The sequence below is a fragment of the Tachysurus fulvidraco genome, chromosome 10 (genome assembly GCF_022655615.1).
Source record: "Tachysurus fulvidraco isolate hzauxx_2018 chromosome 10, HZAU_PFXX_2.0, whole genome shotgun sequence".
NCBI lineage: Eukaryota > Metazoa > Chordata > Actinopteri > Siluriformes > Bagridae > Tachysurus > Tachysurus fulvidraco.
The window spans coordinates 24,136,307-24,151,615 of record NC_062527.1 but is presented as its reverse complement, the minus strand read 5'-3'; the positions used below and the strand labels follow the sequence as shown (position 1 = coordinate 24,151,615).

Genomic DNA, 15,309 nt, shown 5'->3' with positions numbered 1-15,309 from the left:
AATAAAACTGAACTAACCAGACTTATTGTGTCTCATTCGCTCCATCAGGATGTCCACGTTGACCTTAAACCACTGCTCTTTGCTCTTACGGGACTGAGTTCCTTTATCCCAGTAATCCTTTTCCATCTTCTCCTTCATCCAGTCCTGTTTAGGAACCTTAACCTGAGTCTCACTGCTGTAGTAGTCGAGTTCTCGGTCATCGAGCATGCCCAGTGCGGTGAACTCATAGATTCCAGTCAGATTGAGAGGTTTAGACAGAGCCGTGTAGGTGTAAAACAGAGAGTGTTCACCTGGAGGAGAGGGAATAGAAAGTTATCTTACCAACTTTCTCTTTTGTTTGAGACCAAATCCTGTCCTACTTCTATTATCTTTATGTTGTTCACATGCAGCTGAAATACAATGCAAGTAGGTTTAGATGTTCTACATTAGATGTTCTACATCTACATTAAAGGTGGAGTGCACGATGTTTCAAAAATGCTTCACAAAAAGAGTCGGGCCGACTAACAAAACAAACGTGTATCCAATGAGCATAAATGGGCGTGTCTTGTCAATATGCGGTGAAGACAGTGTTTAGTGCGGATGTCTGACATTAGCCGAAAGCGATTTAAAACATTCACATTGTGGATACCTGCCGTTACTTTTGCCTCGGGTTCTAGGTGTTGAACGTCGTCTTCCGCGTGAAATGGAGCTAAACCTTTCACAGTACAACACACAGTACTACAAAAACACATTTGTATTACCCTAGTATTACTCATTGTGTTCATTTATTTATAAAATATCCCCTCGGCCAGCTGCCCCAGCATGTTCCACCATAATAGTTGCCTAGGTCACGTATGTATATGTGGGGCGGAGCTATCAAAACAGGGATGACACCCATATGGGTTAGGGGTGTGTTTGTTTTGGTTATTTCACTGGATATCATCTGGTTTCTGATTGTCTTTGGTCATGTTTCTTATGTCCATCTAGTGCACTTTTTAATGAATGTTCATGCACAATGTCATCATTGTTATTACTGAAGAACTGAAAGCTATGACAACAAATTGTTCATTTCTACACAGGATTACAGAGTCACCGTTTTGACACACTAGTACAAACTATCATTAATAGAACATAACATGGACCATTCGACTGCAGTTACATCTCACACTATGGATTCCTCCTTTGTTGTTGTATTTCTAAACTGTAGCAGCAGAAGAGATTTTACAACTCATCCAGTCTTGCAATCCTACCACCTGCCCATTGGATCCCTCCTTTCCACTATGCTCCAGACCATCTTGCAAGACCTTCTGCTCTTCATTACCACTATCATCAATAGATCCATAACATCTGATCAGGTACACCCTTTTCAAGAGAGCAAGGGTTATTCTCATCCTAAAGAAACCTGCTCTGGATACATCAGACATCAGTAACTATAGACCGGTATCACTTCTCACGTTACTTTCAAAAATTCTTGAACACATTGTTTATAATCATCTGTTTGTCTATCTCTCACAGAACAACCTCCAAGACCCCATCCAGTCTGGCTTTAAAGCAGCTCATTCCACAGTGACAGCCATTTTGGATGTCTCTGAGAAATTACATGCTGCTAGATCAGACAAACTGTCATCCGTCCTCATCCTTCTTGACCTTTCCGCAGCGTTTGATATGGTCAACCACAAGACTCTCTTGTCCACCCTCAAGAGTCTTGGGATTTGCGAATCAGCTTGGGAATGGTTCGCTTCCTACCTGAAAGGATGCTCATATCAGGTAACATGGAGGGGAATGAAATCTGCTACACACAGATTCTCCACTGGCATCCCACAGGGCTCAGTACTTGGTCCTCTTCTTTTCTCCCTGTATACTCACTCTCTTGGTGAAGTTATTTCCTCACATGTGTTCTCTTACTGCTGCTATGCTGATGATACACAACTTATCTTCTCTTTCCCACCCTCAGATACCACAGCTTCTGACTGGATCTCAACATGTCTGGCGAAATTTCATCATGGATGACTTATTATCAGTTAAAGCTCAATCCTAGCAAAACTGAACTGCTGTTCATCAGGTGATTCATCCCCAGGTCATGATCTTGCTATATCCTTGCACAATGATCTGATGTCTCCATCAGCCACAGCTCTCAACCTTGGGGTAACCATGGACAATCAACTGTCCTTTTCCCCTTATATAGCTAATGTAACTCGCTCATGTCAGTTCCTTCTCTACAACAAGGATTCGGCCATTTTTGTCCACAAAGACTGCTCAGGTACTTGTTCAGTCTCTTGTCATTTCAAGACTGGATTACTGCAACACACTGCTGGCAGGTCTAAATACGAACGCAATCCGTCCTCTGCAAATGCAGCTGCATGGCTCGTTTTCAACCTGCCAAAGTTCTCCATACCACCCCGCTGCTGCGATCCCTCCACTGGCTTCCGATAGCTGCACGATAGCATGTGAACCATAAGGTATAAATTCCTAATTTTGATAATTAAACTGAGAAAGACTACGCCACCCCCACTTTAACAACTTAGTGGGAGAAAATAAGACAACCCACTCAAGCAATTCAAATGAATGAATTAGAATTAGAGTACAAAGGAGTTTACAATTTATTCAACAGCGATGGTAAAATACAAGCTCCACATATACAAAGACTGTCAACAGCTCCTCTTACTGGTTCAGATTTAAACACTCACTGGGCATAAAGAAATGAGTTCTAGCATTAATAAAAATAAACACACAATAAAAATCACATCAAAATTAAACCTGTATGAAAGATATTTCAATCACACCTCAAATCCAAAGAATAAACAAATAAGCAGACACCCAATACACAAGAACTCAATTCCTACACAAACCCACAGCACAAACCCAAGTAGAGGGAGATCACACTTATTAAAACAGGAGCGTATTATTCCCCATTATAATTTATCATGTACTGTATAATGATGTAAAGAAATACAAAAATATGGAAAAGAAAATAAATGAAAAATACAACAGGAAAGAAACAGTGGTTGCCCAGTGAACAGCCAAAAGTACTCCTATAAATAAAAACACCTTTAATACATTTCAATTAAAACAGAGCATCAAATATACACAGTATAAGATGTGGACATTTCACAAATCCAAATGACAAACCTCCTTTTAAAACAGTCCGATTAACCTGGCTGCCTCATTCGAAGAGAAGCTTTCCCCTTTGTCCAATATGAATAAAACTACAATAAACAGTTACATTTTAACATGACCATCTCTCCATATTACACAATAAAATCCTCACACTTCAATGAGAATAAAAGCAGCATTATTACCTGGCTAATGATATCAGGTGCTATTGAGCAATTGGTTATTGTTACACAGTTTAAGAATGCCCAGCAGTCACTAAAGTCACTAAATCCACCAAATTGAAATGGCAGATATCCACAGCGACCTTTAGGGAACACGCATACCAGAGGAAACGAAATGAAACGAGAGTTTTTAACAAGATCGTGTAACGGACTAGTCACAGCAGTCCTTCCAACGCACTGTCACGATGTGACACGGTGAGACAAAGGCGAGTGAGGATCCAAATGCAGTTTAAGGTTTTTAATAAACAAAACACAAACAAACAGGCAGGCAGGCAACGCGGAACAAACAGGAAACGGGAACATTGACATGCACACACCAACAACGACCAACAACATTGAAGTGAACAGACAGAGTATATATGGTGAACGAGAACCAATCACAAAACAGAGACAGACAAGGACTAAGACAAAACACCTGGGGAAGAGAATGAATGTAATTAGTGTCCATGGTAACAGATAGGTGGGCGGGGTCAACAATTAACATCAGGGAAAGACGGCAGACAGAAACAAGGGGAAAACACAGACACATTACAGAGCCCCCCCCCCCTACGAGCGGCTTCCAGACGCTCCCAAGTCCACAAAACCCAGTTCAGGCGGGTGGAGCGAAGGAGCAACCAGGGTAGGAGGGCGGGTCGGGTTCGTGTAGTGGTGGCGCCCGCCGAGCAGGAGGCCGGGGTGGCGCCAGCCGAGCCGGAGGCCAGGGCGGCGCCGGCAGAGCCGGAGGCCAGGGCGGCGCCGGCAGAGCCGGAGGCCAGGGCGGCGCCGGGAGAGCAGGAGGCCAGGGCGGCGCCGGGAGAACAGGAGGCCAGGGTGGTGCCGGAGGCGGAGCCAGAGACCAGAGCAGGACCGGAGACCAGGGTGGTGCTGGAGGCGGAGCCAGAGACCAGAGCAGGACCGGAGACCAGGGTGGTGCTGGAGGCGGAGCCAGAGACCAGAGCAGGACCAGAGCCCAGGGTGGTGCTGGAGGCGGAGCCAGAGACCAGAGCAGGACCGGGGACCAGGGTGGTGCTGGAGGCGGAGCCAGAGACCGGAACGGAGTTGGCAGCCAGGGTGGTGCTTTGGGCCTATGAACAGGGACAGGAGGTAGAAGGGCTGGCAAGTCCAGCGAAGCAAAACACAGGAAAACAGAAACATGCATAGGTTCAGGCCAGGCAGAGAGTTCAGGTAGTTTGGGTGTCATGATGTCGACCGCGTCCTCTGACTCAGTCATTTCGGTCGACCCGGCCGATTCGGCTGGTTCCGTCAGCTCGGCCGGTTCCGTCGACCCGGTCGGTTCGGCAGGTTCCGTCGACCCGGTCGGTTCGGCAGGTTCCGTCGACCCGGTCGGTTCCGCCGACCCGGTCGGTTCGGCAGGTTCCGTCGACCCGGTCGGTTCCGTCGACCCGGTCGGTACGGCAGGTTCCATCGACCCGGTCGGTTCCGTCGACCCGGTCGGCTCGACAGGTTCGGCAGGTTCCATCGACCCGGTCGGTTCCGTTGACCTGGTCGGTTCGGCAGGTTCCGTCGACCCGGCCGGTTCAGCAGGTTCCATCGACCCGGCAGGTTCCGTCGACCCTGCAGGTTCCGTCGACCCGGTCGGTTCGGCAGGTTCCATCGACCCGGCAGGTTCCGTCGACCCGGTCGGTTCAGCAGGTTCCATCGACCCGGCAGGTTCCGTCGACCCGGTCGGTTCCGTTGACCTGGTCGGTTCGGCAGGTTCCTTCGACCCGGTCGGTTCCGGCGACCCGGCTGGTTCCGGCGACCCGGCTGGTCCTGCTGGCGGCGCACACATGTACCAGAGGGAACAAGATCAAACAATAGTTTCCCAGAGTCGCAAGACTTTTTTTTGCATTTAAAAATGTCTGCCAAATGCTGTAAATGTAAATGTAAATTCCATATGAATGAATGGCAGAGCGACTGATCTACAGCACTGTTAAAAAGTTTTTGCCTCTTCCTGATCTCCTCTATTTCTTTATTATTATTTTTTTAAGAAAACACTGAAACAACACAAGCATTGTACACTGGTGTTTAACCTGTTGGATATTAACAGACACAGCCCTGCCTCTCTCCCTGATCTCAGTGCAGCTTCCTCCATTACTACAAATATAATCTGTGCTGAATGTGAGATGAACCCTTTCAGTGTAAGTTTGACTTACATTCAACACCAAAAATGCCACTGAAATATTCAGGCTGAAAATAAACAAAAATATAAAAAAGATGACCCAAAAAGAAGTAATAAAAAGAAATAATATTACTTGTTATTCTCTGTAACTGAGAATCTGACTGAACTGACAAACTCAACCGTTCTCTAGCAGTTCTGTTTGAGACTCAGGGTTCAGTAGACTTGTTGGCTCGAGGCTGGTTTATTCTGATCTAATGTGATTCCTACACTGGAAATGTTTTCTTTACTTTGGACAAATGATTAAGCATCATTATTCTATCAGCTGATAACTTCACTCAAAGTCCCATACTATTTTATTACTAATAACATTTTCACTCTGGAACAAAGTGAATCACTCCGTCCAGGGTGTATCCTGCCTTGATGCCCTATGACGCCTGAGATAGGCACATAAGGCTTCCCGTGACCCGAGGTAGTCGGATAAGCGGTAGAAAATGAGTGAGTGAGAGAGAGTGAACAAAGTGAATCTGTTCACATTTTTTATTACATTTAATCATTTTTGTTTTGATTTGTTTAGATTTCTTTATTTCTAACGCAGGGTGAAGATGATTTGTTTAAATTCATTTACATGCAACACTTATTATGGGAAAATGTGTACAAAAAAGTGTGCAGTAAACCGAAAATCTTTTGCACAGCCGACACAGGACACAGGAAACAGGAAACACCCTCGCTACTTTTAACACACTGTGGTTTCATGAACATGTAGAACTCTTACCAACATGAACCCAAAACCACAATCACACTCAAAAATTCACTCACCATCCACTTTATTAGTAAAAACTAAACTGTGTAAACTCAACTCAGTCATAATAAAACCATCTGATACCAGTCACAGAGATCAGACTTTGATGTTTGTTGTGAACATCTGCTGAAATGCTGGACCTGTATGATGATAGATGTTCCTCATAAAGTGACCACTGAGAGTATTGTAGTGAGGCTTTAAGTTTATACAACAGTTTTAGTAGCAGCATTTAATATATGCAATAAATAAAGAGAAACAAATAGAAATAAAAAAATGCAATTATCAGCAGAGTCAATTTGACTTAACTTGACTTATAATATATATATATATATATATATATATATATATATATATATATATATATATATATATATATATATATATATTTAAACCAAAAAAAATAGATGTTCAATATGTTTAATTTTATGATGTTAATTAATTATATATAATGTGATTAATATTCAGTATCTAATGTAATATCCAATATTCTGCACTAGTTCTAGCTCCCTGTCTGAGATCTTTTCCATATTAATTGCTTTGTACAAAAAAATCTGATTTTCTTGTTCAGACTTCAGTCGGATGGATTTGATCTAAAAGAATCATCAGGTTTTACATGAACACGTGGTAAAGTAAAGCACATGGAGCTCAAATGTGTCTGTTATTACAGCAAAACGTGTCGAATACTCAAATACTCCAAATACTGTAAAACTCTAACATATAAATATTACTATTGTGTTAAATGTTAAAGTTTGATTAGACTTATAACTGCAAACATTCTGCCATGTATTTAGAATAATATTTTACATCTCTGTGTCTTTTTGTTCTGTTATAATGATTTTATAAAGTACTTTCGGTTTACTTTCTGTTTCCGGACACTCACCTCCCAAAGCAGGCGCGAAGACACAAAGTGTCACACACAAACACACTGCAGCCATCATCTTCCTCATCTTCATCATCCTTTATCGTATAAACTGCAGATAGATTAATATGAATATTGACCCACGTATAACACACGTGTTCATGGGCGTAAATCCCGGGGGGGACGGGGGGGACGTAAAATTGTTTAAATCAGACTTTTGGTTTTGTTCAAATTTGCTCCCATCTTTTTCTACTTACAAACAGCAGTCAGATTAAACCCAAGTTTGAGAAAAGCATTGTTGCTTCCGGTGTGTTGTGTTCTTTATTATACCCGGCCACATATCCTTCTGTTAATTTCAGTTTATAGTAATAGCCTTCTGTATATTAAGTTCATAGCACACACACATCTGTAAATCACTTCCATATTACCACTTTATTCAACTTATTTAACTCTTGTAAACACTATATCCTGCACTTGCTGCTATTGCACTCTGATTATACCTAAACTGTATTTTGTTGCCTTGTACTTGTACATGTGTAATGACAATAAAGTTGAATCTAATCTAATCTAATCTAATTACACCACTAATTACACAGCTTTGAACAATAAGACAGAATGAGATGAACTGAAATGAAAATCTAATAATTTTAAATTAAATAGCAAAACAGTTCTCAGCATTTCAAATGCAACACTTACCCCCTCTTCTATCTATTGGTTCTGTGGTGGTGCTGTGGGTCACATAACAAGTGTACAGTGGTTCTTCCTCCTCCAGGATGTCCACACTCTTCCTCAGCTGGTATGTACCATCACCATTGGGTCTGACTCCTGAAGATGCTACCAGATGTTCAGGCAGGGAAGTTGTGGACTTTCTCACCCGCATCTCCACATCTGGAGGGTAGAAACCCGTGGCCAGGCAGGTCAAGGTCAGCTTTTTGCTGTTAGTCACTGATCTCTTTGTAAGTAGATGCACCTCTGGGGGACCTGAAAGAAGATAATTTTCCTTCTTATTTTATCAAGATGAATGTGACTCAGGAAAAAAAACTCCTGGATACTCACAACCCTTTCTCAGTTCTTCTTTTCTGTAGTCCATGAACTTGGTGAGCCAGTCCACACACTCTTTCTCCAGGTAGCTCTTGGTGTATGTGTTAAGGATGGACACGTCATCCCATTTCCTTTTGGTTGGCACAGCAGCCTGAACTGGAGCGATTACCTCAAGTTATCATCATCAAAGGAGAGGAAGTCAGCACCATCGTAAGCATACTCACTGATTCCTCTTACAAATGTGTTTTGTCCATCTGTGCCTTCTTGAATCACACAGCCATGTCTCCATTGAAGAACATGAAGGTCTGAAATGGAGACAGTGCAGTAAAGATAAGAACTGTGTGCCATTAAGAATCATAAACAAATGACATCTGACATTTAATGAGTAATGATGAATAAAACTGAACTAACAAGACTTATTGTGTCTCATTCGCTCCATCAGGATGTCCACATTGACCTTAAACCACTGCTCTTTGCTCTTACGGGACTGAGTTCCTTTATCCCAGTAATCCTTTTCCATCTTCTCCTTCATCCAGTCCTGTTTAGAAACCTTAACCTGAGTCTCACTGTCATAGTAATCAATCACTTGATCATTGATCATTCCCATAGCAATGAACTCATAGATTCCAGGCACATTGAGAGGTTTAGAGAGCGCCATGTAGATGTAAAACAGAGAGAATTGACCTGGATGAAACATGTAGAAAATATTACTTCAACATGTGGAGAAAATGTTTAACTAATACGTCCGAAATCACAAATTGACTAAATGTTAAGAAACATAATAATAATAATAATAAAAATAATAATAATAATAATAATAATAATAACTAGATTTGTTGAGATTAGATCACGTGACTTCACGTGACGTGACCAGAATACCTGTGGAGCAGTTCCCCTCATTGTGCTGAGTGTTTTTTATATGACATGTCCATGTTCTGCAAATGTTTAATTTTCACGTGATGTCACGTGACTGCCCCACATGACGTGACCCCACATGAACTGCCCTACATGACGTGACCAGAATACCCGTGGGGCAGTTCCCCTCATTGTGCTGAGTGTTTTGATATGTCACATGTCCATGTTGTGCAAATTTTTGATTTCCCTTGTTTTGGGGGGCGGGGCTACACGTGACGTCTCGTGGTGTCGAGTGACGTCACCAGAATACCCGGTGGGGTGCCAGTACTTTTGGCAAAAAGTGGCTACTGAGGGTTTTGACGTTTCATGTCATGACTGCAGTCATTATGGGATTCTACTTATTATTATACTGCATAGAACACAGAACAGAAGCCGTGCCTGAGCTCTGCGCATGCTGCGTGTGTGAGAGCTTAGAGGACTTTTCGGAATTCCCCATTCAAGTCTATGGTATGTTTGACCGTCGACTACGGGAAAACCGAAAAATCCGTCGGAACCCCGAAATAAAAATTTCGTCCGGAGTAAGGTCCTAAAGAACCTGTCCGAGTTCGGTGTAAATCGCTCGAAAACATGCCGAGTTATAAACCTCAAACATATATAATGGAAGTCTATGGGAAAAAAGGCCACTTTGAGCTTCCGTACTGGGAATGCCGGAATTCCGATCGCTTAGAAAAACAGGAGCAACAAACTTCAGACCAGGTTCTACGACATATCCGAATTTGGTGCATGTGGCTCGAAAGCCCTAGGCCATTCATTCATTCATTCATTCATTCATTTTCTACCGCTTATCCGAACTTCTCGGGTCACGGGGAGCCTGTGCCTATCTCAGGCGTCATCGGGCATCGAGGCAGGATACACCCTGGACGGAGTGCCAACCCATCACAGGGCACACACACACTCTCATTCACTCACACACTCACACACTACGGACAATTTTCCAGAGATACCAATCAACCTACCATGCATGTCTTTGGACCGGGGGAGGAAACCGGAGTACCCGGAGGAAACCCCCGAGGCACGGGGAGAACATGCAAACTCCACACACACAAGGCGGAGGTGGGAATCGAACCCCCAACCCTGGAGGTGTGAGGCGAACGTGCTAACCACTAAGCCACCGTGCCCCCTAGCCCTAGGCCACATTTTTAAAAATAAATTTTTGGCTAATAAAAATAATAATAATAATAATAATAATAATAATAATAATAATAATAATAACATAATTGTTTTAACATTTTAAAAATTTAATCAAAGATGATACTGATTAAAAGAATTTCTTCTCTTTTCACATGTCTAAATCTAAATCCATGTGTAATTCACATGTATAAACAGTTTAAAATGAAAACTACACAGAACAATATAGGTCAGGATTCAGAGGCCACACTGTGAGATGTTACCTCCATGAACGTCCAAGAAACTGGACGATTTAGATTAACACACACATTTAAAGAAGCTCCACACTTATATACACACTCACTATCACTTAAAGAGCAAACAGAACACACTATAATACACTATAATACACTATAGAGACTAAATGCTGTAAAAATACAGTCAGAATAAATGACCAAACAGGAAAACATCAACTGAAAAATTAACAATAAACACTTTTAACTTAAAGTTCAAAAACATAACGTTTTATTTGTTATGAATGTTTTTACTTTCACTTTAGTCAGTTATTAATGTGAAGTCACCTCCTAGAGCTGGAGGTCCAGGCAGGAGCCAAATACACACTGCAGCGAGCAGCTTCATAGCTCTTCTCCTCCTTTACTTAAACTTTTACTGGTCTATACACACGTATCCACACGTTTTCTGCGTGTTCAGTTTGATCGCTGAAAAAAAAAAAATCTCCGCTGACCTACGCACGTCAGTTGTAGCTCCAACAATGATGTGTCGTTTGCGAGTCGAATCCTTCATTCGGCTCTTTAATCCATCGTATATTTTGAACTTTGAGCTCTGACTCGCGTTTTGAATATAAGCTGTTGTTTTACGTATATAAAGGAAATGTTACTCCTGGATTATTACAAAATAGACAAAATAATTAATTTTCGATATCAGCTTGAAATGTAAACGATGTAAACATCAGCGAGTCATGTTAAATTACAGACACAGCAGCACTATTGTACTGACTTAGAGTTCATTCCCAAAAGAGTCGACTCTTTCATTAGCGCTATTGAGAACAAAGTATCGGTTCTGAAGCTTTGATGAATCGATTCGCTTGAATTCCGTTATCGAGTTATCTTAAGTTCTTCCTAACAGAGTACAGAGACACGTTCAGGTTTACATCAGATTAACCAGCTAGTCACTTTAACTAGCATTAGCTAAGTGCTGCTTATTTCTATATGAATTTAAAGTAGAGATCTTCTCACTCAGTCATGTTAAAGCTAATGCTAATCTTACAGGGGAAAATGTTCTGAGAACAAAGTCAGCCTTGTTTATTTTACTGGTCCATAAAAATGGATTAAACACTTTATAATATGTTCATAACATCTTTTTCTTATAAAACTTTGTGTTATTCTTGTGTGTTAATATTTCCTAACCTCTTTAACTTGGACTTAATAGCTGATTCATGGGGTTTGTACAGAGGAGCTGAACATAAACAAACTGTGTGTAATTCTTAATAAGCTGACATTTATTTATTTATTTATTACATGTTGAGTTCATCATCGACCTTTTCTGAAACTAGTCTTCAGTGTCAGCTCTTCCACAGTAAACCTGAACGTTTAAGCTTTCAGACGTCTTCATTACAGAGGACTTTACACTTATCTGCTAGAACATTTGTGAGAAACAGATATTTGTTTAAATATCATTTTACCATAAAAACATAGTCATGTAGTCACACCATGACACCACCCTGTCAGTATTTCACCAGAAAAGCATCACACACTCATTTACTCTTTACTTTCAGAATTGTATTCTGATCTTTTTTTTTTTTGAATATATGAACTTGATACTCCGTCCAGGGTGTATCCTGCCTTGATGACCCACGACGCCTGAGATACGCACAGGCTCCCCGTGACCCGAGAAGTTCAGATAAGCGGTAGAAAATGAGTGAGTGAGTGAGTGAACTTGATTAGAATTTCCTTTATTACTACAGCGAAACAGAATAAATGTGAACAAATATATATTATTTCAGAAAAATATGTTTAGTAATAATAATAATTTCACCAAAGCTGGGGGCACCATGTCTTAGTGGTTAGCATGTTTGCCTCACACCTCCAGGGTTGGGGGTTCGATTCCCGCCTCCGCCTTGTGTGTGTGGAGTTTGCATGTTCTCCCCGTGCCTCGGGGGTTTCCTCCGGGTACTCCGGTTTCCTCCCCCGGTCCAAAGACATGCATGGTAGGTTGATTGGCATCTCTGGAAAATTGTCCGTAGTGTGTGAATGTGTGTGTGAATGAGAGTGTGTGTGTGCCCTGTGATGGGTTGGCACTCCGTCCAGGGTGTATCCTGCCTCGATGCCCAAAAGCTACATTTTACACATCAGAAACCCAAAATATTGTTATATAGATACTTAAAGTATTCTGTCCCGAAACAAACTTAAAACTTATCTAAAGCAAGTACAAATAAAATATTTCACTTTTATTACAAATTACACAGTGAAGTAAAGTATAAAGTGAAAAGCAAACATCGGACCTCGCCAGTCAGCTAACAAGGACCAACCTCACACGAGTTGCTAGTATAAAGTCAACATTAGATTAAAATAGAGAAATCAGATAGATTTTTATTTCATTACTTCAGAAATAGAAACTCTGATTATTTGGACAGAAAAAGCAAAGTCTATTCTATTTATTATGTTTTCACCTTCAGCCATGAAGATGAAGACAGCGAGCAGGCAAGGAGTGTGTGAATATGTGTTTGATTATAACTTACCCCAATCCCACAGACTTGCTTTTTTTTGCGTCTCCTTTCTAAAGCTTTCACAGCATAAGTAATGTGTTAAACTTGTAATTAATGCTTAATTATCAATTAATGCTAAACTACAGGGGATGTGGCAGCTAAAAGCTTAAGGTGTTGGGCTATCAATTAAATGGTCCTGAGTTCAAATCCCAGGTACACTAAGACCCCTCTGGGCCCCTGAGGCCTTTAACCCTCAGTTGTATAAAATTAGATAAAACCAGTGGTGTAGTCCTCAAAAAAAAGTGGTATACTACTACCCCCACCCACCTCTTAATGTCATGTAAATGCAAATATTGACTTCTGTGTCTTGTTTTTGCTTTTCTTTTTTTGGCAGCATGGCAGGGGTCGCAGTCAAAGTGGCCACTAGGGGATGACCCAGAAACAAGCTTCAATTCAACTTTAAAGCATCAAATCCTCCAAAAACACAAAAAAACTATTTACCTAGTAAAGTTTATACTCTCAATAATTTTTTAAGCCCACACACAAAGCACAATATGATTCACAGCCTTCATACAATTAGAAAAAATTTTTGGACAAAACTGACCTAGGTGGCGCTAGACCGGTTTTTCCCTTACCTTTGGACGCGTCTCTTTCTTCACTGGGGTAATATATTCCAACACAAATAATCCACAAAAATCCACACAGGTCCAAGGAATTGAAATCTGTAAGCCTTTTAATCCAAAACGCGCCGCAAATTTTCCGTTAGTGTTCTGAAAACTGGAAACAGAAGTGCGCCATCATCTCGTTTTGCCGCTCTAACTCCTAATTGGGATATTCAAAAATTCAAAGTCTACGTATTTATCTATTTATAGCCCAGGTCCTAACGAATCAAATAAGCCCTCATTTGAGCCAATCGGTGCTTGTATGGCAGAGATAGACGGCTGAGAAGCCAATGGTGGCATGACCTCATTTTTGGGAACCCGCCTTTGACTGACAATTACTCCTTCCAATAGCAATGAAATGGGCTGGGACCTATACAGCTGTTTAGCCAATAAGCAGACGATTCCAACGGTATGCGGCATGCCGTATGTTCTTTGACTGTGTCTGCGTGAACTGGATGCGCAGAAGAATTCTTGCGTAATCCCTGACCTTTTGTCCCTCTCACAGCTCAGGGTGTCAAGTTACAGGCCTGTTTTCACACCAGAGTGATAGAGAGAGAGTCTAGGCTTATTTATGGCTTGTCAGACTGAGCCTGCAGCCTTTTATTTCAAAGTTATATAGTAAACAAGTACACAAAAACGCTGCACCCGACGACCAGGGCCGTAGAAAAATATTCATATAAAATCCATTTTTGGGTCTTTTGACTTGAAATTTTTTTTGGTGAAAGCCAAGACATGTGGCTATGACTTGTTGGTTTGTCCCTAGTATGTTCCAGAAAAATAAGATTAATCAGTTGATCAGAAAAACAACCCAGGCGAACAGGAAAACCTGCATTCAAACCCCTGTAACTTTGTGCCAGTAAGGCCTAGAATCAATCTGAAACTAGTTTCTGAAACTAGAGAATCTCTTCTTTCAAACGAGACCAGCCTGTGTGTCACCCCTGTGTGTCAAAGAATGTGGGAGCTGTACCACTTTTTGTTGGGCAAGTCATATAGGCGGAGGTCCATAAGAGGTTAACATTCATGCCTTTAGCAGACACTTTTATCTTCTACTCACTTTTACGCACAATGCATTTGAGTTACATACATTTTATCAGTATCACTGTGTTCCCTGGGAGTCAAACCCACAACCTTTGCGATGCTAACGTAATGCTCTACCATAATGCACTCATACACTTATATAAAAACTATTTATCATTCAGTTATGCATTGTTTGTTCAGTTACAGTTCCAAACATTTTTTCTATTTACTCTAACATGGACTGTGGAAAGTGGCATAAGGTTGATTTTTCTAATGAATCATCTATTGAACTGCATCCCAATCATCGCAAATACTGCAGAAGACCTATTGGAACCCGCATGGACCCAAGATTCACACAGAACACAGTCAAGTTAGGTGGAGGAAAAATCATGGTTACATTCAGTATGGGGTCGTGCAAGAGATCTGCAGAGTGGATGGCAATATAAATATTTTATAGATATAATTTACATATTTCCCCCCTTATAGATTCAGTGTGTGAACCTGCACAAAATGGTTCCACATAAAATGCCTTGGGATGACAGGAGCACAAATACCGAACGGACATATCCCTTGGTGTTGTGTATTGTGCATTGAGCTTATAACAGTCTCAGTTACTTTGCACTGTTCATGCTATAAGAAATTACAAGGGGGGGATCATTTCTTTTGTTGCTTGCATCACTTGTATTCAAAATATTTACAGGTTTATCATATCCTCATCCCAAAACTTGTCAAACCACACAAATATATCCATAAAGTAAATACAACTCCT

The 15,309-nt window shown here is 41.3% G+C and overlaps 1 protein-coding gene and 1 pseudogene across 2 annotated transcripts in view; both read right to left on the bottom strand.

Moving 5' to 3' along the window:
* Nucleotides 1–7,243, bottom strand: part of LOC125145677 (major histocompatibility complex class I-related gene protein-like) — a 36,032-nt gene extending 28,789 nt beyond the window's left edge. For both annotated transcript variants that reach the window (XM_047819490.1, XM_047819491.1), the window contains exons 1-2: nucleotides 7,095–7,243; nucleotides 18–290 (exon numbers count right to left, since the gene is read on the bottom strand). In XM_047819490.1, the coding sequence (XP_047675446.1) occupies nucleotides 18–290; nucleotides 7,095–7,170 (349 nt within the window). In that variant the 5' untranslated portion in view covers nucleotides 7,171–7,243. The remainder of the gene's footprint in view (nucleotides 1–17; nucleotides 291–7,094) is intronic.
* A 24-nt stretch (nucleotides 7,244–7,267) lies between these two features.
* Nucleotides 7,268–10,908, bottom strand: LOC113638841 (annotated as a pseudogene).
* Between the last annotated feature and the right edge of the window lie 4,401 nt (nucleotides 10,909–15,309).